This window comes from Diceros bicornis, chromosome 2 (genome assembly GCF_020826845.1).
Source record: "Diceros bicornis minor isolate mBicDic1 chromosome 2, mDicBic1.mat.cur, whole genome shotgun sequence".
Lineage (NCBI taxonomy): Eukaryota > Metazoa > Chordata > Mammalia > Perissodactyla > Rhinocerotidae > Diceros > Diceros bicornis.
Window position 1 is genome coordinate 52,743,434 of NC_080741.1, and position 25,982 is coordinate 52,769,415.

The 25,982-nt window shown below is 59.1% G+C and overlaps 1 protein-coding gene across 1 annotated transcript; it reads right to left on the minus strand.

Annotated features, from left to right (window-relative positions):
* Nucleotides 1-993: 993 nt before the first annotated feature.
* DUSP7 (dual specificity phosphatase 7) lies at nt 994-8,402 on the minus strand. The gene is made up of 3 exons (XM_058560170.1): nt 7,788-8,402; nt 5,808-6,242; nt 994-3,054 (listed from the first exon to the last, which is right to left on the minus strand). The coding sequence occupies exons 1-3, from the start codon at nt 8,302-8,304 to the stop codon at nt 2,747-2,749; spliced, it is 1,260 nt and encodes a 419-aa protein (XP_058416153.1). The 5' UTR covers nt 8,305-8,402; the 3' UTR covers nt 994-2,746.
* Between the last annotated feature and the right edge of the window lie 17,580 nt (nt 8,403-25,982).

The following is a 25,982-nucleotide window of genomic DNA, read 5'->3' on the forward strand; positions in this document are numbered from 1 at the left end:
TCCGGCCCTGCCTGCCTATCTTCCCTGGGGCCAGCCCAGTGCTGGTCACAATGGAAGGGATAAAGCTAGGTGAGATGCAGAGACAGGGAAACTGAGTCAGCACCCAGGCTTCCTAGTTCCTGACTGGGGCTTGCTCGATCCAGCCAGAGGTGAAGGAGCCATAAGCCCCTCTGGAGCCTCCATTTCCCATCTGTAACATGAGCTGTCGCTCACTGGGGGCCTCGATCCCTCAGGCCATGGCCACCATCCTTCTCCAGACCCCTTTCCTGCGCCCTGCTCCCACCAAGGGCAGGGCCTTGAGCCCCCAGAGGGGCCTGCGTGCAGGGCCGATGCTCACCTGCTCTGGAGAAGCCGGCACGGCCCACTGCTCCCTGTAGGCCCAGATCAGGAAATGAACATACTGTGCTCATCACGCCCCGAACACAAAAAACACTGGGTATCTGGGTGTGATTGGCCCCACTTCACAGAGATGGAAACTGAGGCCACCCAGCTCCTGAGAAGCAGAGCAGGGCTGACCTGTCTCTGACCAGGTTTCACATCCCACTGGTGTCCCAGGGACTCTGGGGGTGGGGAAGATGATAAACGCGCATCCCCTGTCCCACCTCCAAGAGCAGCAAGAGAGAGGGCCAGGAGCTCGGAGCCCTGGGGCAATCCGGGCAAGGTCTGAGTGGATAGCCTTGGGCGATTCTGGGTGAGCAGGGGCTCAGTTGTGTGACCTTGGTCCCCGAAACCTCTCCAAGCCTTCATCTCCTGTCAACCAATCAGCAAAAACGCACAGAGAAAGCCCCGATGCCCCTGCCTGCAGGACTGGGGGAACGCCCACATCCCAGCTTCACCCAGAGGCCTGGCTGCTCCTCCCAGCTGTGGGCACCTCTGACCCGTCAAAGCAAGGGCCCAGCAGGACCCGGGCCGGACCAGGCCACCACCTCATGCAGAGCAGGTGCTGGGGTGGTGGCCACAGTGCCCCTCCTTGCCCCAACCCCGTGGCCCCAGGCTCTTATGGGACACCACAACTCATTTTAAAGAAAAAATAATATTTATTTGCAATATAAACAAAGTCCCGCTGCTGGTTCGGGAGATATATATGTATGTGTGTGTATATATATGTAGGGTCACAAATTTTCCTTCATAAGATCATAAAGCAAAACTGGCCACCCTCTTGGCCTACCCTCATTTACACAAATCTGATGCGTCGTTCTGGGTTTTTCTTTTTAAAAGTAAAAAAGGGAGAGAAAGAGAACCATGTACAGCATGGAAGCTTTTTGTCAATTTCTCAACTGTGGCAGTGGCAAGATTTTAATCCGCTGCCTTAAAGAATCCCTGAAAACAACCCCTGTGAGGTAAGATGCAGTGGGGGGCAGAGTTTCCGTGGCCTTGCTCACATGCTGAGTGCTAGCTCGCTCAGGGACCCTGGCCCGACCACTCACCCCTGCCCGGCCCCCATGCAGTCCTGACACCTGGTAGAACTGAGGTTGGAGAAGGAACAAAACAGGAGGAGGATAACGGAATCCGTGGCTTTGTTCTGCGCGTACTGGGGGCGGGGTGGGGGTGGACAGAGTCTCACATCCCTTCACTTGTCCATCCTCGCTGCCGCCCCCCTCACCTCCCCGCTGCCCCTGCCCTGGGATTGAAATGGGTGCAAGTTTCCTGGTAGTAGATGGGCAAGATGAGCACAGGGCAGGCTTCCACGGGACAAGGGGGCTGGGAGTGGCAGCTGAACCAAAACAACAGCCAGGGTGAGGGGCAGAAACTTGGGAGGCAGGGCTGGGCTTAAGCTACCCCAGCCACTGGGCCTCCACTCTCAGTTACAAACAGACAGAGACAGAAAGAGACAGAAGTAGTGGGTACGTACAGAAAAGGGCCCAGGGCCCAGGCCCTGTGAGGGGCTGAGCCCAGAGGGCTAATGCTACTGCCTGGCAGTCCCCCGTGGCCCCACTGGAGGGGCAGCTGGGAGGGCAGAGAATACAAAGGCCACCCGCCCAGCCCACCAATCACAATTTGCAGCAGTCATCACCAGCAAACGCAGTGCCAAGTTGGGCTGGGCCAAGGTGGGAGATGTGGGCATGACCAGGGGTCCGACGCTGAGAGCTGCATGCCACCCCTTCAAGAAGGGCCCGCTGCAGAAATGGAGGCTTCACACATGTGCAAAACGCATTTGGTCAAGATCAACACGGGGTTTGTCTTTTCCGTTAAAAAAAAACTGCTTTTTGAAATAGAAAGAAAAACAAAACGGAGAACACTTCTCTCTCTCGCAGGATCAAGAAAGGGATGAAATACTGGTTTATATAATCCACCGTTGCATGTAGCCTGAAAATAACACTTTTCATTAAAAAAAGAAAAATCAAGAAGAGCTCGAACACTCTCTGTGCTCCAGGGAGCTCGGATTTACCTGCCAAAAGTAAAAAGTAAACTCAGGTCCGTGGATGTGTCTTTAAAAAACAGCCAGACTGGCTGGGCCATCAACAGAAAGGAGTGTCCTAGGCCAAGGATGAGGCCTCGTTGGACTCTCAAAGCCATGTGCCTGAGAGCCGAGGGCTTCTCCAGAAAGTCCTGCAGAGAGAGGCCTCGCTGTGGGCTCCGGCCTCCCTGGGATGGTGAGGGAAGCTCGGCCACCCATCAGCCTGGGCCTCTAGGCACAGGCGATGTCCAGGTTCCTCAGGCCAGATGCAGCAGGCGTGGGCCCTCCCACCTGGCCCTGAGAAGGGCCTGGGAGGTGCTGGCACCCCGCCCACCTGTGCCCCCAGCCTCATGTGGACTCAAGAGTGTTGAGTGGGAACAGGTTGTGGTTGGTGGGAGTGGAGAAGTAGAGTTGCTCGCTGGGCGTGTGGTTGTCGCATGGGCTGCTCAGCCCCAGCGTCCGCTCGAAGTCCAGCAGCTGCCCCATAAAGTTGAAGTTGGGTGAGATATTGGACTTTTTCCTCTTGACAAAGTCGTAGGCGTCATTGAGTGACAGGTTCATCTTCTGCATCAGGTAGGCCACAGTGACCGTCACTGAGCGGCTGATGCCTGCCAGGCAGTGCACTAGGACACCACACTTCTTGGAGCGGGCCTCGTCTGAAACACACAGGCATGGGTCAGGGAGGCCCTCCTCCAAGGAGCCACAGCAGGTGGGGCTGGGGCACAGATGGTGGCATGGTCCCTGGCTGGCGCTGCCTGACTCTTGAAGTCCCACGCAGGGAGGACAATAACTTGGGGCAGAGGTCAAGAGCATGACTGTTAGCTGCATGTTAGCTCCAACTCACTGGAATCCCTGCACCTCAGTTTTCTCATCTATACAATGGGTCTCTCACTCACAGTGCTCTCATAAGGACCTGTGCCAAGTGAAGGCTCCACAAACAAGAGCAACTGTGACGACTGTAATCACTGCCAGCCCTACTGTGGCTACAACTGTGTGCTACGACTGTGCCGAGGGTGTCACCTCATCCTCTCAGGTCATCTGCACCATGGCTAGTAAGCGAATTTTATAAATGAGGAAACAGACAAAGCAACGAGCCCAAGGCCCCAGCGGTTCCTGCCAACTCGTGGCACCCACCACTGCCAGCCCATGACTAGGGGTGGGGCTGTGCTTGTTCCCCTGGTGCAGCTCCCATGCGTACCCCTGAGAGCCTCCTGGGAAACAGGCCTGAGGGAGGACCCTCCACAAGGGAATGGGGGTCCCAGCCAGTCCCTAGGGCCTCAGCCCTGCTCCTGAATAGCCAGGGACTGGAACAAGGGCCATGCCAGAAGTATCATAAGTGGGGTTTGCTTAAGTGGGGCCCACCCACCCCACTTACTAGACTTCCCCCAGCAGGCCCATGTGCCAGTAACATCTCCCACCACAGCCAACTAGGTTCTGCCACCCTCCCCTCCACCCTCCACTCTCCCCACTTCCCCCAGTGCCACTCTCAGACTCCTCTGCCTGATACACAGGAGGAGCTCAATAAATACTGGTTGAGCCACTAAACAACTCAGTCCTGTAACCTCTCCTCCCCTGGACCCTAGGGCGGCTGCCTCTCAGTGCCACAGCTGTGCCAGGGACATAGATTAACAAGAGGCAGCCCTGGGCCTCAAGGACCTCATCTCCCTGCTTCTGAGCCCACTGGGAGCCAGGCACACAGTTGGCACTCAATCAGTGCACTCCTACAAGATGAGGCACAGGTTCATAAATTGTTCCTCATCTAGTGCTTATTGCCTCTGGCCTGGCAGAGCTTCCCCTCCCCACCCCCACATGAGGGCTATACATGCAGTAGGTGCTTAATCCAGATTTGGGGACTGACTGGGGAAAGATTAGCAGGGGAAGAGACAGATGTTGTGCCTTCGTGTGGAGCCGTGTAGTCTGACCTTGAGATTTGGGGCAGGAGAAGCGGGTCATGGAGACAAGACTCCAGTGATGACACACCAGGATATGGGGAACGCCTGGTCCCCAAACCCACTTCCAGGTGATCCAAAGTGAACCCACTTCTGCTGGCTTTATTTTTAGCCCTCTCAGGGTGTGGCTGGGTGGTCGTAGGGGCTGGAGCTTGATCCTGTCCCACTGAGTCCTATGGGATGCTTGGGCCTCAATCCTTCACTTGTCAAATGGGGAATAAGGTTCCCCCCAACCCCTATATCCTGTTCTGTCCCCCTCCCCAGATGTGGAGGGGGCTTCAAGAAGGATAAAGGCCCCCACAAGCCAGGCTCAGCTCTGGGGAATCGGGGTCCCCCTCTTCACTCCCCTCCCTCCCACTCCCCCTGGAGGGACAGCAGGAATGCTGAGGCAGCACCCATAGCCCTCTTGGCCATGTCCTCCAGGGCAGAGCTGGGACGCTCCGGACAACGCCAGTCACAGCCCCTCCCCCAGGCCTCAGCTTCCTTCCTTCCTCCCAGCCAGGCACCTAGTTTTGGTTCCCAGTAAGCGGATGAGGCGGGGAAGCCTCCCACTTCCTGTTATTAAAGCGAGCCCAGCCCAGCTGACACCAAAACGCCCTCCACTGGACACAGCCGCCAGCGGGAGAGGACTGCCCAGGCCATCCCCTCCCTGTCACCGGAGGCTGGGCAGAAACACTGGGCCACCAGGCTCAGAGAACCCAGGGTTTCCATTCCCCCTGATCTTGTGTCCCTTCCTCACAACCTGGGTGAGAGCCAGGGCCAGGGAAGATGACCTGGAGTTTAACAGCCTCCAGCTGACCAAGGAGGAAGCAGGATGGGGAGGTCAGAGATAAAGCCCAAGTCAGCTGAGGCTGGGGATGTAGGAGGCTCAGAGGGCTCTAAGCCAGACAGCAGAACACACTGTTCTGGGGGAGGCCTTCCTCTGCCTCCCCCTACATTCTCTGTATACCCCCTATACTCCGAGCAAGCCCCACAAGCTGCCTGGAGCATCTAGGGCCCCACCAAGGCACGCTGGGTAACCACATTCCAAAAGCTGCCTATTTGGGGTAGGCCTTTGGCTCTAGGGCCACCCTTCAGCTCCCTCAGGTACACAGTAGAGCCCAAAGAGGCACCGTGACAGCCCCAGCCTGGAGAGACACGTGTGCTGAGGGGTGACGCAGAGAGCGAGACCTGCGGGAGCTCTGTGAGCTGTGACGTTTCAGCCCACTAAGCCCGAAACGGCGGGGCCAGAGAAACACAAGCCGGACAGTAGGGAGCCCAGGATTCGGGGGACTACTCAGCGCCTAAGGGCCTTGGTGACTCACAGCAGGCCTGGGTACACCCATGGGCACACGCTGGCACATGCAGGGCACACACAGGCCTCGACAGGCCCAGAGGTACCCAGTCAGGTGCGGGCAACACCCAGAGCACACCTTGACGCGCCTGCCCACACAACCTGCCCAGAGCACAGCAACACCTACCAATGAAGCTGATGGCCTCGGGGAAGAACTGGGAGAGGTTCTGGCTCCAGTGGTCAGAGATGGGGATCTGCTTGTAGGTGAACTCGCCACCGTGCTCAAAGGCATTGGGGAGGTTGGGCGTGACATTGAGGATATACTTGATGCCATACTTTCCGAGCACGTCCAGGTTGGTGGAGTCCTTGGCGCAGCCGAGGTAGAGGTAGGGCAGGATCTGAACGGGGAAGGCCGGTTGGCTGGATGGCACAGGACTGCCGTCCGACTCGGTGGCACTGCTGGGCAACTCTCGGTCTGACTCACCGTCCGAGCAGTCAGAGCTGATGCGCAGGCCCCCCAAACCCAGCACTGAGGTGGGCGGCGAGCCACTTGGCGAGGACGAGCTGTCCACGTTCGTCTCACAGTGCTCCGAGTACTCTGTCTGGAACTTGTTGAAACCACCTGTGGCCAGGGTGAGACAGGGCCTGGGTGAGACTGCCGATGCCACTGGTCGATGTCCCCAGCCCAAACAGTCTGCACAAGACCAATGGTGGCCAGGGCTCCCCATGTCAAGCACCATAACACCAACAACGGCCAACATGGGCTGTGCCAAGTATGTTGCACATGTACCTTCTCCTGTTTTCTCCACATCTATTCTATGACCCACTTCACAGATGAGGAAACTGAGGTCCCAGGAGGTGAAGTAACATGCCTGAGCTCCATACCCTCACCCATCAGGCTTCAGTGCCCCAGCCACACACCACTTGAGCACTTGAGGACAGGCCCCAGCTCATTCCTCTTCCCGTCTTCCATGCACACCTGGCACCCATGGGTGCTCAATAACTGCTAAGTGATAAAGGAAAGCAGACAACCCCACCTCAGGCCAGCACCTGTGGATTTGCAAACCCCTCTTATAGATGAGACCTCTGATAGATAGGGGCCAGAGCTACATCTGGGTCAGTTAGAGGCAGAGAGGGCCTGGGCTTCTGACTGGGAGTCCAGTGCTTGGCCACCACCCCCAACCACAGTCAGGGAGGGTAGTGTGAAGGTATTGGCTGGCACTTTCCCCCAAGAGAGACAGGTTCATAAAAGGGGTCCCAACTTCACCTCTCCAGAATCCCCCCTTAGAACACAAGACCCCCCAGCCTTGGACCCACAGAAGGGGGAGGGCCGCTGGGGGCTTTACAGGGACAAGAAATGGGGAGCGCCTTGCAGCTAGGCATGGGCCCTGTGCCCGAGGGTGCCGCAGGCCTCCCCTCCCCTCCACGCCTGCCCGCGCTGCTGCCAGCGAGAGGCCATTTTGGAATGTTAATTGGAAACACCGGCTGCAGCCACTCTCGCGCGCGCGCGCGCGCTCTCTACCCCACCACCCCACCGGCGATGCCTCCCCGTTCTATAAGCTCTGGGGAGGCAGGCTGGGGATTTGAGGGCCCGGGAAAACCAGGGCTGGGGCAAGGGACACTGCTTACAGCCCTACCCTAAGCGCCGCCAAGATGCCGTGATCCCCAAGTGGCGAGACCCATGCCGGGATGTCCGGAGTCCCCCACCCAAACAGTCCCTCTGCTCTGGGAGCCGGGATGGTGCTGTGAAAGGCTCCTGTCCTGGCCCTGGCCTTCCAGGGACACGCATTACAGGCTGGAGAAGGTAGACTTGGGTGCCCTGTCGCCTTCGGGGTCCCAGGTGGGGTTCCTCACTCCTCTAAGGGGCTCAGCTGGACCTGAGCGCTGCCATGGCTCCAGCAACAGGAAAAAAGGAAAGCCTAGGCGGGGTAAAGTTTGTTCAGCCCACTCGAATCGTGCCGAGAAAGGGGTGCAGAGGGGGGCCCCGCGCCAGCCTAAACCCGCATCGCGGGGGCCGGGCTCCCGGGAGGGGCGGATGCGGGCCGGGGGGCGACGTGGCGCCGGACCGGGCAGGCTAAGCGCGTGCAGAGAAAGCAGCCTCCGGCGGAGGCGTCAGCGAACCGCAGGAGAGGCCCAATGCCGGACTGGGTCTCGGCGCTGCCCTCACCTTGGAGGTAGTAGGCCTGGCAGCCGTCGTCGCGCAGCTTTTGCAGGAGCAGGCCAAGCACCGAGGCGGGAGCACCGGGCTCTGGCTGCCACTCGGCCGTAGCCTCATCATAGAGCAGCACAGTGGCCGCCTTGCAGCGCGTGGCGAAGCGCTCCTTGTCGGCGTGGTTGGGGATGATGGAGCGGATGGGCAGGTTGCCCTTGCGCAGGCGGCGCAGCATGAGGCCCGGGATGGCCAGGTTGATGGCCGTCTCGATGTGCGACGACTCGAAGAGCTCGTGCGGCCGGCAGTCGAGCAGCAGCAGGGACGCACCGCCGCGCGCCTCCAGCTCCTCCTGCAGCCACTCGGCGCTCTTGCAGGGCATGGCCCCCGCACCAGTCGCCGCGCCCGCCCCGATGCCAGCGCCGGACCCGGACCCTGCATCGGGCTCCGACCCCGCCCCGGTGCCCCCAGCCGCCGACGCCCCCGAGGCCGACATGTGCGCCCGCGCTGGGGGGCCGCGGAGCTGGTTTTTCATGGGGAGCGCGGGCGGCCCGGGGCCGGGGCCGGGCAGCTGTCCTGGGACGGCGCCCCGGCCGCGCGGGCCCCAGCCGCGTCTCCGGGCGCCCGCCTCCCGCCGAGCTGCGCGCCCGCCACCCCGGCCTCCCGGCCTCGGTCCCGCCCGGCCCTCCGCGCGCGCCGCGGCCTGACAGCCCCAATTAAACGGCGGCTCCGGCGGCCGCGCGCCGAGGCGTCCTCCGGGGGGCGGGGCCGCGGGGCCGGCACCCGGGCTTAAAGGCGCCGCGCCTCCGCCACCCCTCCCCACAGGGTACGCGGGGGCCCTCGCGGCCCCGTGCGCCGGGAGATCTGCACCCCGGCCCGCGCCCCGCCTTAGCGCCGCCGCCGTCACGCCTTGCCCAGAACTGGCCATGACCCGCCTAGGGGGCCCAGCCAGGACGCCTGCGCTCCCAGCTCTTCTGTGCCCCACCGTGAAGGGCTCCCCCGGGGGCGTCCTGCGCCTGGCATCTTCTCCCCACATTCACAGAAGCAGAGTTTCCCCGGGGACTGGGCGGAGGGAGGGGGCGGTCACGCAGGGACGCCTCCTCCTGTCAACCCCATTCATTCATTCTCTCAGCGAGTTCATTCAACAAATGGAAATTGAATGCCTACTACGTGCCAGGCACTGTGCTTGGGAGGTCACCGCTTTAGGCGACTGCATAGTCCCCATGATGGCCACAGGCTCCGAGATCTGAGGTTGGGTCTCATCCCAGTAGGCCTGATTGGGAATCAGCACCTAGGCGCCTGGAGAAGAAGGATGGCCCAGGGCGGGCTACCCTCCATGGGCAGGGATAGACAAATCCTAGAAAGGACCAGCCCTGGGAAGAGAGAACGAGCCCTTTAAGAAAGCTTTACAAACCGGGTAGTGACAGGCGCCGAGTGAAGTGCCACGTGACTTTTCTAAGGGGCGGGTGGGAGGGGGAGTAAGCGCTCCTTTATAGGCAGCTCTCCTCTGCTTACCTCCTTCTCAATGCACCAATCAACTCTCGTGGTAGGCGGGAGCGAGCCGGGCAGATGGCCAATCGTGGCCAGAGGAAACGGTGAGGGGCGGGAGGCGCGGCCCGCGGCAGGCCACCCAGCGCGGGAAGTGGGCGGGGTCTCTGCGAGCGCTGTGTGTTGGCTCGCAGGCAGGCGGGGCGGAGGAGATGAATGGATTCACAGGTAGCGTTGGAACAAAGCGGCTGGACAGGAGCGGCGCGCGTGCGCAGGGCCTGCCGCGCTTTCCCTACGGAGCAAGGCGTGTCAGCCTGGGAGGGGAGCTCTCGGCTGGGCCTGCCGTCTGCGTGGTCCGTTCCCTGCGGGGCGGAGTGCCCCCACCTCCTTGGGGTTTATCCCTCCCACTCTGCCCAAGGCTTGTCGGCTGTGAGCCACCTTGCCTTTACCCCCAGCCGGAGGGAATGGGGGTCAGAGGAGGGAGGCGGTGGTGCTTGAGATTACCCGAAGGATTTGAGCTTGCCCCTGATCGGAAGGCATCAAGAGGGGCAACCCTGGAGCAGTCCCGCTCTCCCGGGTCTTCCATGCCAAGGATAGATAGTCTACTCCTGTAGGAGCAGTGGTCTCTCCCACAGTCACACTTCCAGAAGGGCCACAGCGTTGCAGCCAGAGATGGTTTTATCCCCCCAGGATTCAATGCGCGGAGAGGTGAAAGGAGAATCAGGTCTCTGGCCTCGCCCAGGGTTGTCTTGGTGTTGCTGAGAGAGCCTCCTTCTCTGGGGTCCTAGGACCTATGGAAAGAGCTTCCAGGGCCTGAGAGGCCCAGACCCAGATTCTGCCCTACCCCTTGCTGTCATGTTTTGTGTCTCACCTCTCCGGGCCTCAGTTTTCCCGCTGTAGGAGAGTGCTGATCTGGATAGTGCCTAGCCAGTGCATCACAAATCTATCCAGCTGGGAGGGTGCTTCTCTGGGGTCAGGCCCTTGGCTGGCAGTCCAGGTGCCGGTTGTCAGGGATGGAAGCAGCATTCAAAAAAGAGGCCTGAGCAGATCCACAGGGGAGGGGACCTGCCAGCCAGTGACCCATGCCTCAGCGGGCTTGTTGAGGGCCTACAGAGCACCAGACACTGCCTGGAGCTTCAGCGACAGCAGTGCCTGATGAGGAATTGGCCACTGCTCTCACTAGTAGGGCACAGCTGAAATGGGAAACTGCACTGTGCCCCACAGTCCCGTCCCCCATCCTTGAGGAAGAGCCTTCCTGGAGAGAGGAAAGGAGGCCTTGCCACCCCTCACATTAGCTCATGATGGCTCCCTTGTCTCTCTCTCACTCTGGACTCCTCTGGGGGGACATACACCCTGAGGAGAGACTGGTGAGGATGTGTGAAATTGGAAAAATCCCCTGGGGATAGAGGGCATCTTCCAGCAGGGATGTAAAGAGAGGCAGTGTTTGGATGAGTACAGGAGAAGGGAGGGCATGTGGGGAGGGGGTGACAGTGGAAGCAAAGCGGTGGAGGAGAATTAGCCTGGCCATGTGAGGTGCTAGCGGGGCCCTGGGCCTCCATCACCCAGGGTGGACAAGAAGCACAAAGCCTTGGTTCCTGAGTGGAAGCCCTGCCTCCATTCTTGAACAGTTAGACACAATGCGTAAAACGGATCATAGCAGCACTGTCCTTGCCGTTATAAGTCACAGAACCCTCTGACTTATAAGGCTCAGAGCACAGCAGGAACTTGCCAATGGTCAGACAGCAAGAGGCCAGAGCTGCCCCTGCCCAGGGCCTTGCCCCATGACTATGAGCCTCCCTTAAGGATGCTGGGAGAGGGAGCCTAGGAGAGGGAACCTGGTGCCCTGGGTGAGGCCTTGGGATCAAAGATATTCCTCTTCTTCAGGAATGTGGCCTTTTCTGCCCTTCAGGGTTCAGACCCTCCTTTACCTGCAGCCCCCGGGAGAGGTGCCCCACTCACCTAAGGGGCAGGGTGAGCTGGTCTCAGGAGGGGAACTGCAGATGGGATATGTTTGAGCTCTCTGAGGTTATACCCTCCCCCACACCTCCAGGCCTTTGCACACGCTGTCCCCTCAGCTGGAAAGTTTTTTGCCCTTAACCCTTTGCCTGCCTTCTAGAAGATCCCACTTAGGTGTTACCCTCAGGGAGGCCTCCTCTTATCCTCCAGGCTAGATTAGCCCCCTGTTCTGTGCTCCCAGGACACCTGCCCCCCATCTTTGCTCTGGACTCTGTCATAGTCACTATTCAACACCCCCCACCAGACTTTCTCCCTTCAGATGCCCAATGGCATGTCTACCTCCCCTTAGGCTCATTCCTCCTCCTGCATCTCTGTCTCATCCCCGTTCACCCAGGCGCCAAGCCCAAACCCACGAAGCATGTCTGGAGCTGCCTTCCCTGTCCACATGTCTCCAGACCCAGAACCACACAGCAAAGGGGCTTTTCCAGCAGGGCAAGGCTTGGCCATGATGGTGGGACATTCGATGTGAATGGAGCAGATGTGGACTGGTGTGCACCCCCATATACACACATCCATATGGTTGGTGACCCAGAAGCTGTGTCACCAAGAATAGTTTAAGCATCTTGGAGGCAGACTTCTTTTTCTCACTGGTGCCCATGGATTTCTTAGAGATGGGCCACCATGTTTTGAATGGCATGTGCCAGGGAGGGAAGAGAGGAAGAAGGTCAATTCCTTGCTCTCCTATCCTAGGAGGCTTGCACAAATTTAGGGTGAGCTCCTGCTTGCTTCCAGGAGGGCAACTTTCTAACATGGGTCTACTTCACATCCCACTACGAGAGCTGAGCAGGGGCCAGGCACCCCAGCCCGTGGTGCCTGCTGCTGGTGATGAAGCCAGCTTGTCCCCAGGGCAGCTCCACCAGGCTGGGGAAGGTGTGCCATCAGAGCCCTGCCTGAGACCCAGAACGGGGGTCACTCCATTTGCCCCTGAACCTTGGGACAGCTTCTTCCTCGTCCCTTGGTGAGGTGCTTGCCTGGTTGCAGTCAGAACAGATAATGTGTAAGCGAGGCCAGGAGTAGACTGTGAAAGGCCTGGCAACTCTCTTGCCCTAGACACACCCATGCATGTGCATACACACACACACACACACACACACACACACACACACACAAGGACACACACAATACCTAGCCATATATCCACATATGCTCACAGGCACTTATGTGTGTGTGCAGAAATACATAGATAAGACCTACGATAGGTGTGGAAATATATAACTACATGTGTGTACACACACTCACTGTTATATGCACACACATATGTGTGGGCACTTGCCACTCTTGTTGGAGAGTGCCCAGACAGGTACCCCAGAGGGGTTGTTACAAGCTGCTGGAATCCATGGTCCCCTCCCCCAGCCCTCCAGTCCCCTAGGCTCACCCTACCCTATTGGCTGTTGCTAGGATCTCCATGGTGACAAGTTCTGGATGGGAGGAAGCCCACCCCTTCCCTCCTGCCAGCAAGGGGCTGCCCGGGCCTGGGTGATGGCAGTACTGCATGGGGAAGCCATTGCCTGAAACAGCTCTGGTGCTAGGGAGCCATGTGCCTGTTCATCCTCCACTTGCCCTGCCCAGGTGTGTGGGGCAGAGGGGGTAGGAGGACAGCCCTGGGAAGCAGGTGGGAGAGAGGGTCACACCCAGGAAAATCAGAGAACACTTGGCAGAATGGAAGCCTGGGAGTTCTTGGAACTCCCCTAGGCTGCCTGGAGAAGGCAAGGGGGAAGGAGTGAAGGGAGCTAGGCGGCTGTGGGGACCTCCCCCCCCCCACCACCACCATTTGTGCTCAGAGATTTTCTGAGCACCTGCTCTGGGCCAGGGAGTATGCAGGGCAGTGAAGTGGGACTTCTGTGGGGGATGGGAGGAGACTAACATAATTCCTCCCTCTCCCAGCTCTCTCCCTAGCAGTGACGGAGCAGGCCCCTGGCCAACCTCCCCTTGTGGATTCCCTGTGGCCACTCACTTGAGAGTGTGCCTCTCCCAGCCACGTACCCAGCCCACTGGGGCCAGCCTGAGGATGGAAAATAGAGGACAAATGTTCATCACTCTCCATGCTTTGTCCCTGGCAGACATTACTAGTCAATCACAGCATTTCCTCTTGATGAGCCATCCTATGGCCTCAAAAGCCTTCCATGCAGGCATGACCAGTTGATTGATTGTGGTAGACAAGGGACATAAAACCTATTTGCTAAGGCCCCAATTCATAGCCAGACCAGCTATGGTCTCTCTGTCCCGCCACCCCCCTGCCCCCCTGCCCCCATAACTTCGCCCTGACCTCCTCCTGCTCCCTACTCTGTGCCCCAGACACAGCGCCCCTGCCTCCACACACCTCCTCATTCCATGCCCCCACCCTCTGAAACCATCTCTAGCTTCTGAGGGGCCACGGCCTCAGGAAGCCTGCCCTGCCTGATCTCAGCAGAATCTGCTCCTTCTCCTAATTCTCTCCTGTGGGGTCCACTATTTTTCACCCTCTACCCACTTAGGGGCAGTTCAGCCTGCAGGGATGTGGGGTGGAGCAGGTCAGGGTATGGAGCCTCACCTCTGTGACTTCACATTTGTGAGCCCCCTTTTATCATTGGATTCCCCCCATGAGGTCACCAAGAGTCCTGGGCCCGGCCAGACCTTCCTCATGGCCCCACCCACCCTCCATTCCAAGCTCTTCTCAGCATGGGGTTCCCCTAAGAGGAAGGGGGTCTGCGGGGCTGGTCGGCCCGGGCAAGTGAGCATTTCAAACTCTGCTCAGGGCTGACTTGGGATTGATGTCAAGCAGGCCTGGCTTCTGTCCCTGCACAAAGGCCATACCCTGAGTTGCCCTCATCCCAATGTAGCTTTCACATCCCCAGCCCTGCGTTCACCCCAGATTTCCCAGTGAGGGGAGCAGAGCAGGGCTTGTCTGTCCGTTCTATGGATGGGAAAGCTGAGACCTGGAAAGGAAATGTCTTGCCCAAGGGCCTGGCTCCAGCCCCAGCCAGTTACTCACCCACTGGGCCTGGGGTGAGTCATGGTGGCCCAGGTGATGGGAAGGAAACACATAAACATGGACAGTGGGAAGGGCACTCCGGGGGTTCGGTGGATGTGTCTGCCTGGGGCTCCCAGCTCTGAGCTCCCCCACACAGGCCCTCATGGCCTTACTGGGCAGGCGCACACCTGACTGTCTCAAATCATGTTCCCTTCTGGCCCAGTGTATGGGCTTTGCATGAGGCCTGGGAGAGCTGTCACCCCATCTGACAGATGGGGAAACTGAGGCACAAGGTTAGAAATCAAGCCGTGGTGGGGAGCTGGGCCCCAGACTAAGAACCCAGATTTCCTTTCCCCCAGCCCAGGGGTTCTCAGCTGGTTCTTACTGTGGCTCCAGGCTCCTGCAGGAGGAGACCCAGGCACAGTCCACAGGGAGCCCCTGGCTCTCGCAGCTCTTTCCCATCTCTGGGGTGGCAGGAGGCCAACACTGGCAGGGCAGGGGACAGACTAGGGGCATGGGCAGCCACTCATCCCATAAGGAGAGGGGGCTGTATCCTTCCTGCACATGGCGTGTGTGCTATCAAATGCTCTTTCCATTTCCATGGCATACATGGCGAATCCTGCCCAGGACCCAGCTTCAAAATCCATCTGCCCTCCACTGTTACTACACAGTCCAGGCCCTCCGACCTCTCCCCTGGACCATCTCACTAGGCTTCCCACCCCTTGCTGCATCCCCACAGTCCATTTCCCACACAGCAGCCAGAGGGATCTTTTGAGAATGGAATCAGACCTGGCCCTCCCCTGCTCTGAAGCCTCTTATTGTTGCAGGCCTGTCCTCTCAACTCTGCTCTGTGACCACGGGGCCCTTGGTGATCTGGCCCTGCCCCTCTCCCCGGCTCCTCAAGTCCCTCAGGGTCCAGGATTCTCTGGGCGCCCTCTCCTCTCTCTCCCTCACTTCCCCAGCCCAGGCCCCACATCATCCTCCCTGCTCTCTCTTCAGGGCCTTTGCTCTCATTGGCCCCTCTGCTGGAACCCTCCTCTCTGGCTTTTTCCTTTGACTCGTTTCTCATCCTTCCCTCCAAACCCACTCGTCCTCCAGAGCCAGAGTGGACACCTGGGAAGTGGCTGAGCCAGTATTGGAACCCCAGCCTCCTTCTAGACTCTGTTGTCAGCCGTGAGCACGTGGTCCTGGGATTTAAAATGCTTTTGGCTTTCCCCTGCCACACTGGAGGATTCCAGAAGCCTCTCCCTTCCATTCCCCACTTGGGCCTCAGCTTATCCTGCATGACCTGCCCAGAGTCATTCAGTGAGATTCCATGGAGCCAGAAGGCTCCTTGTCATGACAAGATGAATCCCTGCTCTCACTAGGCCTAGCAAGGCCTCGTCCCTGGCCTCAGGCTATAGGTCTCAATTTCCCTCTTCCAGAGAGGGTGCCCCCTCCCCTGACTCAGGTGCAGCTCATCCTTCCGCTGAAGATTAAGCCCAAACTCCCGCCTCTTGGTGGACCTAGGGGTCTCTGGGGTCCCAAACCTGGGTTCCAGTTCCGTAGCCCACCATTGGTGAGCCTGGCGGAGGGGCTGGGCTGGTGAGGGAGCCCCGTCTGCTGACACTGCGATCATCCCTAGAGAGCCAGGAGAAGCAGCTCGCCAGCCCTGGGAAACCAGGCAGGTTGGATCTGATTTCCCTGGGGCTCAGAGGTAGGCAGAGGGGAGAGGAAAAGGACTCAGGTAAGCCTACGTGGGCCGGGTCCCTGCCCCAAAGCTGTGGGTGAAGGCCAGAGCCCTTTCCTCTTGCATCCCCCTCCCCAGAATCTTTGCCCTGGGCTTATCCCCCCTCCCTCTTACAACACTCCAGGGCTTGTGGGCAGCACCTCACAAGCCCACCCAGGGCTCTGAGGGATGGAAGCCAGGGATTTGAGGGAGCAGTGCAGTGTCCTTAGCTGCCTGCCTAGCTGGCCACCATGTCACCCTGGGCCTCCTGCTTGAAGCTTCTGATCCTTCTGAGGCCACCTTTGCCAGGAAAGGCCTGGAGCCCCAATGGTTTGAGCAGGGGTGGGGGTCAGGAGGGCATCTCAGCAGGCATTCCCAACCAGAGCAAAGGCAAGGAGAGGTGATAGAGTTGGGGGTGGTGCCCTGGTTCTGTCTTTGCCAAACCAGCTTATGGTGTTTTGATTAGGAGAGCCAGCTGTGGCAGGCTTCTGACACTAAAGCCAGTCCAAGCTTTGAGGCTAGGAGGGTGGAGGAAGCTGGGAATTCCCAGGACACCTGGCGGGCCGATGTGCCAGGGGCCTGGGCTGTGTCTGCTTCAGGTGGGCCAAGGGGTGGGGGCTGGTAGGTCTCTCTGTAGCTGCCAGGCTTAATTGTCTCATTAGCATCTGCCTGCTGCCAGCCTGGGCCTGTCTGGTCCCCTCCCCATCAGCACACACAGCCCTGTTCTTCAGGAATCCCTCCTACGAGGCATTGATGGTGACAGTGACGGTGACCATGTGACCAGGATGAGGCTGGGGAAATGGCCTGGGAGCCAGTTGGCCTGGTCCAGGCATGAGGTTGCTGGGTTGAGGCCTCACCGCCCAGCCCATCCCAGCTTTCACACCCAGTGCCATCCCACAGGGGCTCAGCGGTCCAGCTGTCTGCCTGGGGCTGGATGTGCAGTGTTCCCACGTAGGCGGGCACCAGTGGCAGCACCAGGAAACAGTCTTGGGGACTCCCCTTCCTGGCCTGGACCCGCCTGGCCCAACTCCTGCCACAGGGGTGCATGCCCCAAGACCTGGGAGACTCCCTCCCTACAAAGACTAGGGTCCCTTGGGAGAGAGGAGGAGTCCAATGAACTCTGACTCTCAGGGCTCCTAGGGGGGCCCTCTGAGGTAGGGATAGGGTAGACTAGGGGCCAGCTCTGCCTGAGGCCCCTGCCCACAGCTATAGCTTATGCAGTCTCCCATCAGAAGGTAGCACTGGCCTGACCCCCATCTTCAGATGGGACAACCCTCTGGCCTGAGCCCTGGGGGCAGCTCAGAGCCAGGGCTGGTGGGGGTGAGGTGCTGAGAGGGCACTTTGGCTGGGGCTGGAGCTGGAGCCCTCCATAGAAACCTCCCCAGAACCACCAGGCCAGGCCCAAAGAACCCAGGCTGGGAAGTGCCAGGATTCCCCAGGCCATGGGTATTACTGGGACACAGAGACCCCAGGGAGGTAGCTGGAGCCTGCAAAGCTGAGGAGCTGCTGTGGACTTGGGTGGCCCCTGGATATACCCTACCCGCTCCATCTATGAAGTGGGGCAATACTTTCTGCTACCCTAACCCCCCGGGGTGTGGGGCAGCCAGGCAGGTTCCATATTGGAGCCATCAGAGGGAGGGGCCTCCTTGGCCAAAGGGGCTTGGCACAGACCCCAACCACCCCCTGCACTGCAGGAGCGAGAGTGGCCTTGGTGTGGCACCTGGACTAGAAAAGGTCAAGTGCTGACCACCTGCCACCCTGCGCTGGACATAGAGGGACAGCCCTATATGGCCCTCAGAGGACCAAGGTGTGAGTGTGCCATGTGTGCTGCGACAGGACATGGTGAGATGGGGGGAGACTGGGGAGGCTGACCAGGAGACTTTCTAACCCTGACTCCACCACCAGCCTCCCCTCTCCAAGCCTCAGTTCCCTCCTCTATAAAACGGGGGTGCAGTCTACCACGCAAGACGGCTGTGAGGCAGGGGAAACGCGTCATGTGAACGGCCCAGCCCAGGGCTGAGCACAGGACCCCCTGCTCAGGCCCCTTGTTCCTGGACAGTGGGGCGAGGGCCCTGGGGGCAGCCAATGACCCCCTGTGGGAAGGCCTCCTAGGGGGAAGGTTGGGAAGGGGGCCTGTCAGCAGCTGTGCCAGGGAGTGTGGGCAGAATGGGTTCTAAGCAGAGAGGCTGGACCCAGCAGGGAGGAAAACAGAGACTGAACAACTCTTCTGAACCTCGAGCTGGTGGCTGCCCCATCCTGAGCCTGATGTCATGTTGGGGGCCGTAGCAGGGACACTCCTGACACCTGGGGCCTGCCTGTGCAGGTCCTATCCCATGGGCCAAGGCCCTGCCCACCAGCCTCATGCCTCTGACTCTGTGCGCACGCCTGCCCACCCACTTGCCTGCCCTCCCATGAGGAAGGGTCAGGAGGGAATCAGAGTCACCAGGGCCCTGGCACGGTTCAAGCATTGTCCTACCCCCAAGCCTTGGCCACACCAGCCCCCTGCTGCCTCCTGCTCACCCTTCCTTAGCTGTCACCCCCATTCAATTCCCACTCTTTTCTCAGACCCAGAAGATAACAGCCCCTGTTCGGACCCTCAGGGAACCTTTTCCATCAGGGGTCTTTGGTCCATGCCTCCTGCCTCTTCAGAGCTCTTCCTGTAGCATTGTCCAAAGTGGGACCCGCAGAACACCAGGCCCTAATAAAAAGAGTCATGTGGTCAGATGTCTGGGAAACATTGTGAACTCTGCAGCCCCAGCTGCACAGCACACAAGTGTGTCAAAGTCTCTGACAAGTCCTGCAGGGATGTAGCTGGCTTTATTTTGTTCATCTGGCATTTCCCAAACTCTGGTGATCACAGCATCAGTTGTTTGCATAACCTCCACTACCAGCCCATGGGACTGTGCCCTCAGCGTGCCCATCAGGAAAGAAAGTGGCCTTATGTTGCCCAGTGGCTGTTCGTACCACATTCTCTTCCTCGGACTGCCCTTTTCATTTTCAAATGGAGAGCCGAGGGTCATCAATGTAGTCACTCAGAATCCCACACCCTTCTTCTGGCCCACTCTAGGGGCCCTGAGGTCTGCTTTTCACAAGCTGGTCCAGCTGTTCCAGTGGGATCAGAAGCTATCCTAGCCAGGCTCCTAGGGAGGCCAGGATGATGAAACAGGCGCCGGAGAGCAGGCTGGGGAGAAATGAGATGAGCCGGATGCCTGGTCATGCTTCCCCCAACCAGCATCAGCCAGTTCTTGGCCATGACCAGCTCCTGTGGTCTTTAGCTCGAGGCTGCACAGGGCCAGACAGTGGCCAGACGGGAAGGCCACTGCATCTCAGATTGGGGGCTGCGGACAGGACCCCCTCACCAAGCCCAGGCCAGAGTTGGGTTACGAGCCCTGAGGGTCTCCTAATGAGTTCCACATGTGTGTGGATGCCTCCAAGAGGAAATAGGAAGGGGCTGGGGAGGGGGAGAGGGGCCTGAGAGGGGATTGGAAACATGTGTTTTGGAGGAAGAAGACAGGGAGGAGGAAGGGAGGGGGAGGAGGGGCAGAGGAGGCAAGAGGAGGGGAAGACTGTCCCCAGAAGTCCTGGTGCCCACCCCCACCAGGTTGGCTCCAGGCTCCCAGGCCCCTGCAGGAGGCTCCCAGGCCCCTGCAGGAGGCCCCCAGGCCAGTGGTCTGCTGGGAGAGTGGTGGGAGAGACCCCTTAGAGGGCCCACTCCTCTCCTGCAGGCGGAAAAATCCCAAAGGGAAAAATCCCTGGCCCTGCTTTTTTGGGGTTCTGAGCCATTAGAGGCAGGATAGAACCAGGTGGGCGGGAGGGTCCATGGGGGCACGAGGAAGTTCCACAGCCAGCCAGCCTGCCAGCAGCAAGATGCTCATTCAGATCCAGCCTGGCTGCCTCTACCCCACCAGAGAGCCCCGGGTGCAGCAAGGCCACTGACCTGTCAGCCCTGACCCTACCTTTGCCCTTCTCGGCTAGCAGGTAGGCAGTAAGGCCTGGCATGGGGTTGGCTGCCCCACCCTCCCTCCCTGTCCAATGTGGGCCATGCATAGGCACCCAGATTGACCTGGCAGCTGGAAGCCTCATTAGGAAAAGGCTGTGCAGGAGCCATGTTGGCATGTGGGGTGGGGGTGTCCAGCGAGAGAGACCTGTGGTGGGTAGAGGGAGTGGAGTCTGAGGACCTCACGGGGTACGATGGATCCCGCTCCCAGGAGCACTGGTTGAGCCCCAGGTTTCCAGCCAGCTGACTGAGGCTGAGCCTGGAGTGGACCTTGTAGCCAGCTGGCTGCCCTGCAAGACTCTGATGCGGGGGGTCCAGGAGGTGGGGACCCAGGAGGTGGCCCCCATCTCCAGTCACCTCCCCAGGCCATGGGTCAGAGCCCAGCAGGGACACAGCCTGCAAACTTTGTGTGAATTTTCTCAGCAAATCTTTCCAGCAGCCCTATGAGGCCACTCCGGCTCATACCCATGTCATGGATGAGGAGGCCAAGGCACAGAGAGGTGAAGTCAGAGCATTCCTGGCAGTAGGAACTGTAGGTGCAAAGGCCCCGGGACTGGAATGTGCCTGGTATGCCCAAGGAACAGTGAGGAGGCTGTTATGGCTGGAGGGGCATAAGGGGAGGCGGGAGGGTGGTAGGAGTTAGGGGTGGGGACAGGCAGGATTGAGTAGGGCCTCTTGGCTGTGGTGAGCACTGTGGCCTGTACTTGGAGGAGGCTGGGAAATCACTAGAAGGGGTTGAGCAGGGATGGCATGAGCTATCTTACAAGTTCCTTATTTTATTACTTATTATGTTTTGATCTTACAGCCTAGCACACTCTGGCTGCTATGTTGAGAACATTGGGGTAGGCCAAGGGCAGCAGCAGGAGACCAGGCAGGAAATGCACAGGCAACATCTCAGCAGGGCCTGGTCCTTGGGGGCTAGCTCTGGGATGGCCTGAGTGATGGGCAGGCCCGAGCTTCTGGGAGAGGTAGAAGGGCCTCACCTGACCCGCCCTAGCCTGAGGGTCCCATCCCTCCCCAGGGGCCTCCAGAGCTGAGGCTCCCCCAAACCAGGGCATTTATCCCCAACGGAGACTTCGGGACACCTCTCAAAGGGCATGGGCACCCTTGTGGGGCCTCACAAATGGCCCCTATTCCCAAACACACCCCAACTGCCAGGGGAGCTAGATCCAACCCCAGGACCAGGACAACCCCGGGAGCAGAGGTCAGCTTTACAGTTCCAGCCAAGAAGTCCGCAGTAGCAGCCCAGACGCGGGCCAGCCCAGGCCTCTGCGACAGAAAGCACTTTCTGTTTCCAGTTAGCAAGCACATGGGAGCTGCTGCCTGGAGGGTCTGGGCAGACTAATTACATTGCTTCTCCTGCTCCAAGTTTCAGAGGCTTCTGAGGAGCCAATCCAGGAGCAGTTGTCATGGAGGGAGATTCTGGGAGCTGAACTGGGGGTGGGGTGGGGATGTGCTGGCCCTGGGGAGCATGACCAGCACTCTCGTCTCAACTGTGCGCATGAGGGCATGACTTTGGAGTGGCTCTGGCTGGGGTCAGAGTTTGAGGGGCTCAGTGTAGAGGTGGGGCGGGGCACCAGAGGAGCTTCTAGGGGAGCTGGATGGTTCTTGAGACACCTGCTAGGTCAAGGCAAGGCCCTGGGCTGAGCCCAGCCAGGGGAGGGCAGGGGACAGGGCATAAGTCTGGAAGAAGAGGCCAGTAGAGCAGAGCATCTGCAGGGCGCACGTGCCCTCGGCCAGGCCTCAGACCAGGGGAACGTGGACTGGATAAACGTGGGCCCCAGGTGCTCAGGGACATCCATAGCTCCAAAGTCAGTCTCAATTCCAAGGCTGAGTGCAGGCACCCAGCTGGGGAAGGATGGAGATGGACAGGGGCCGATGTAAGTATGTGCGACTGACACTGCTGGCACCAGCTCCAGCTCCTGCAGGCCAGGCCTCTGCCCACTGGGTACCCACGAAAGATGCCGAAGTCCCACTTTCTCAGGAACACGCACTAGGGCTGAGACAGGGAAGCTGTAGGACATAACTTCCTTTCTTGCCCGGGTTCCTTGTCCCAGCACTCAGATCTCTCCTGGGTGGTAGGAGAGAGTGGGTGTGGGCCGGGGTTCCTGCCACAAGAAGCACTTGCAGGCAGACAGGGCTCGAGGTGGCCTCCCCCAAAGCGAAAGCACTCCTGGGCCTTCTCTATAAATAGGTGCTTGACAGAGTGTTTCCACATGGCAGCTCCCAGCCAGAGGAGGGGCTGGCACAGAAAGCTTCCTAATGGCTCTGCCCCAGGCTCTCTGGCCTGGCTCCAGTTTCATCTTGAGCATGGCCGTGAGGGCCCCACGTCCTGGGCCCTCGTGGGTCGGAAGGCAGGGTGAAGCCTCTAGAGAGAGACTTCCCCTGAGAGGCCTAGCGAGTGAGTCCAGGGCACCAGGGTAGCTCTGCTGGGGTGGGCTGGAGCCCACCAGGCAATGGGACAAGGCCCTGTGCCAGGGTGGAGATGCTCACAGGAAGTACAACTATGCCCCAGGGTGCCGGGCCGCCACCAGCCTGCAACTGCTGCTTGGCAAGGTGGGCCCCTCCTGGGGCGGGGTGGGGTGGAGCAGGGGTGCTTAGCAAGAACCCCAGGGGGATTTCTGTCCCCCTTAAATGGCCACACACCAATTAAGGTTGGAGCCATCAGGGGCCCATCTTGAGCAAATCGTTTAGATGAGGTTAATGACAGGGAGCCGGGACGACAGGGCCAGTGTGACTCACCATGCTTTCGCTTGCTCAGCGGGCTGGGTTTCCGGGATTCTGGGCAATCACAAACACCCACTCCCAAGCCTGTGCTGGCCCCTCCGTGATAGCAGGAGAGGTGGCCTTGCAGCGCTTGCCTCCCCAGGTTGGGGGGCTGCCTTGAGCCCCTCTGCCTGTCAGCCCAACTCCCTCCTCATGTGACACCCATGGCAGGGTCCACAGGATCAAGAGACCTTAACTCTGGCTACTTAGAATCAGAGCCAGGGGACCGTGGACCATAAGCCCCCACCCCAGCCTCACTGACACATGGGCCAAGTTCCAGAGAAGGGGCCTGAACTGCCAGAAGTCTCCACCCAGGCTGGTGGGGGGTAACCTCAACAGCCACACATTAACCATACTCTCGTTCTGTGCCAGTCACTGCTTTGAGCGCCTCGTGTGCCCAGAGACAGGCACTCTCTCACAAACGGAGTCTCCACAAGGTTAGGGAACTTGTTCAAGGTCACAGAGCTAGCAGGGGGCAGAGCCAGGATTTGGACTTGGGCAGTGGGTCAGGGGCCCCTGACTCCAATGCTCTGCCCTCTTGGAAGCCCACTACCACAGAGAAATCATGAAGCTGCAGCAAGCAGATCACGGGACAGATGGACAAGGATGGTGCCGGGTGGGAGGATGGCAGAGAGTTTCTGGGGAAGGCTGGTTCCTGCCACTTGAGTCTCTGGAGGGACACAAGCCCTCAGGGAGCCATCAACACTTAGCCTGTCAGGTGCTCCTGGGGAGTGGTGACTCAGAGTGAAGGGCAGCCGGCTCACCATGGGTCAGAGTTGGACTCAGCTGCTTTTCCTTTCTGGCTTGGTTGTCCAGCCCACCTGGCCTGCCTCCCTGGGTTTCTCTGGCAGGAAGTGCAGGTTCATCCCTGGAACCCCAAGAATCTGGCAAAGGGTAGGTGGGGGATCACAATTTAAGAACCACTTGTTCTTGTATTTCACATTAGGAAAATTAGGACATGAAGGGGGCGGGGTTGGGAATTGCCACTGAGATGCACTTCCTAACAAAAACCCCCAACCTAACCTATCTTCCTAGCCAAAAAAAAGAGATGGCTGCAATTTGGTTTTCTGGAAGCTCAGTTACCAAAATCCAAAATCAGGAGAGATGATGGCTGAGCTGAGGCATCTGCATTTCCAGAGGGCTGCCTTCGAGCCTGGCAGCACAAGTGGGGGATTGGCAAGAGCCCCTGCCACAGGTAAGCCATCGGGGAGGGCTGGCAGGTAATGTCAAGACACAAGAAAGGCCCTGTCGGGGCCGGCCTGGTGGCTCAAGCGGTTAAGTGCGCACGCTCCGCTGCGGTGGCCCAGGGTTTGCTGGTTCGGATCCCGGCACGCACCAATGCACCGCTTGTTAAGCCATGCTGTGGTGGCGTTCCATATAAAGTAGAGGAAGATGGGCACGGATGTTAGCCCAGGGCCAGTCTTCGTCAGCAAAAGAGGATTGGCATCGGATGTTAACTCAGGGCTGGTCTTCCTTACAAAAAAAAAAAGAAAAGAAAAAAAGGCCCTGTCACGTGGCCCCCAACCTCACCAAGCCACCTCAAGGCCACCCAGACCTCACACTCCTCCCTTGCTTGTGGGGACCCTCATATCCAGTCCTGCCTGCCACCAGCCCAGTGTTGCCCAGCTCTGGGTCCTGCAGCACCTTCACGGGGGGAGTTGTCAGAACTGAGGCTAGACGGACAGTCACCAGAATGGTCAGAGTGCCCTAGGGTCCCCTATCCCCCTTCCCCAGGAGCAACCTGGGCCCTTATATTCTCACTTGGAGAACTAGTGAGGTCTCAGGTGAGAGCCTGAGCCCCCCCAGCTCTGCCCTCAGCATGATGATACACACTGACCCCCAGGCTTGCAGGAGGTGGGTCACTGTGTTGTTTTAAAACACGTGCAGCTCTCCAAGAACTATCTTTCCCCCAAATTCCAGGTTTGGCTGGTAGTTCCATCAAGGCAGGTGTGTGAGTGTGCAGGAAACCCCTCAGGAGGGCGGGGCCTGGGGCCTCTGTTGAGCACCTGCTGTGCCACATTCGTGTAGCGCCTGCCTCATCACCACCTGGAGGGGGATTATAACCACCACTTAACACAAGAACCTGAGGCTCAAAGAAGTTATGTCACCATGTCAAGGTCACACAGCTGGCCAGAGGCAGAGCCTGAGGCCTGACCCTGGACTGCCTGTGGCTCTCTCTCCATTCTTGTCGTTTACCAGGACTCAACATAGACTGTGTCCTTGTCAGCCCAAGCTCTTAGGCATTCAGGCTCTGCTCCTACCTGGAAACCGCAGAGGCTGGGAACCTCATTAGCGGTGCGGTACTAACAGTTCCTGAGAAGATCTAACACTGTACCCCCAGATCCCAGAGCAGGGCTGGGGTATTGGGGATTAATATCTCCCCGGCTGGCTGGGCCCCAAGAAGCCAAATGCTGAAGGCACAGACACCACCCAGACATACAGAAAATACTCTTTCCCCCACAGGTGCAGGGGAAGGAGCCTATGGAAACCCTCATGAGCAAATGGAAATGCAGGTGCCTGAGGCCTCCATATCCCAACCAAAGAAGCCAGCTGGGGCCAGCCAGAGGGAGGTGGGTGGTACACAGGGGCTCTGGCTGTCCCTGCTCCTCCAACATCCTGAATGGCGGCAAACAAGTGTCCTGGGCTTCAGGTGATCCTGGCAGGGCCCTTCCAAGTCGCTATCTTCATTCTCCCTTTGTGGGCCCTGGGATGGGGGACCAATTAGCTCTCACTCAGGACGAGCCACTTCTATGACAAGCTCAATGAAGTGTGTTTTAATTTCAGACTCCTTTGCCCTCACGCATGCAGAAGAGGAAGCCACCAGGCCCCAGTGAATATGCGTGGAGCAGAAATCAGGGCCACTGCAAAGCCACCGCCCCCGCCAGAGTGCTGGTTCCTGGATAAGGCCAACTCAGATGGGCCCACGTTGGGTCTTAAGTCAGATTTAGAGAATACTCCTGGCTCATCTGTGCAACGAGCAGTCCATTTTTAAGCCGCAGCGGGTGGGAAAAGCCAGTCATGGCAGAAAGGTGGACAAACCCCAGTAAGGTGAGTGAAAAGCAAGGTGGCTTGGGGCTGCCTCCTCCAGGGGAGCTACGATCTTAGGGCTCTTGGGATTCTTAGGTAGCAAACATTTTCAGGTGGCTCCTTCACATGAAACTAAACGTCGTCCACTTTGCATGTGTGGCCCCGCCTACCGGGGCCTCCCACTGTCAGGTGGAGAGGTGCAGACAGCAGGGCGGAGGGAGCGGTGCGTAATCCCTGGAGTCGGGACGGATGCGATTCCCA

What these genes read in the sequence shown, in the direction of transcription:
- DUSP7 (XM_058560170.1), bottom strand. Translation starts at nt 8,304, where the DNA reads ATGAAAAACCAGCTCCGCGGCCCCCCAGCGCGGGCGCACATGTCGGCC. An exon ending in CCAGGCCTACTACCTCCAAG is followed by an intron (nt 6,243 to 7,787) that starts GTGAGGGCAGCG and finishes CCCTGGCCACAG; the next exon opens with GTGGTTTCAACAAGTTCCAG. An exon ending in CGAGGCCATCAGCTTCATTG is followed by an intron (nt 3,055 to 5,807) that starts GTAGGTGTTGCT and finishes TGTGTGTTTCAG; the next exon opens with ACGAGGCCCGCTCCAAGAAG.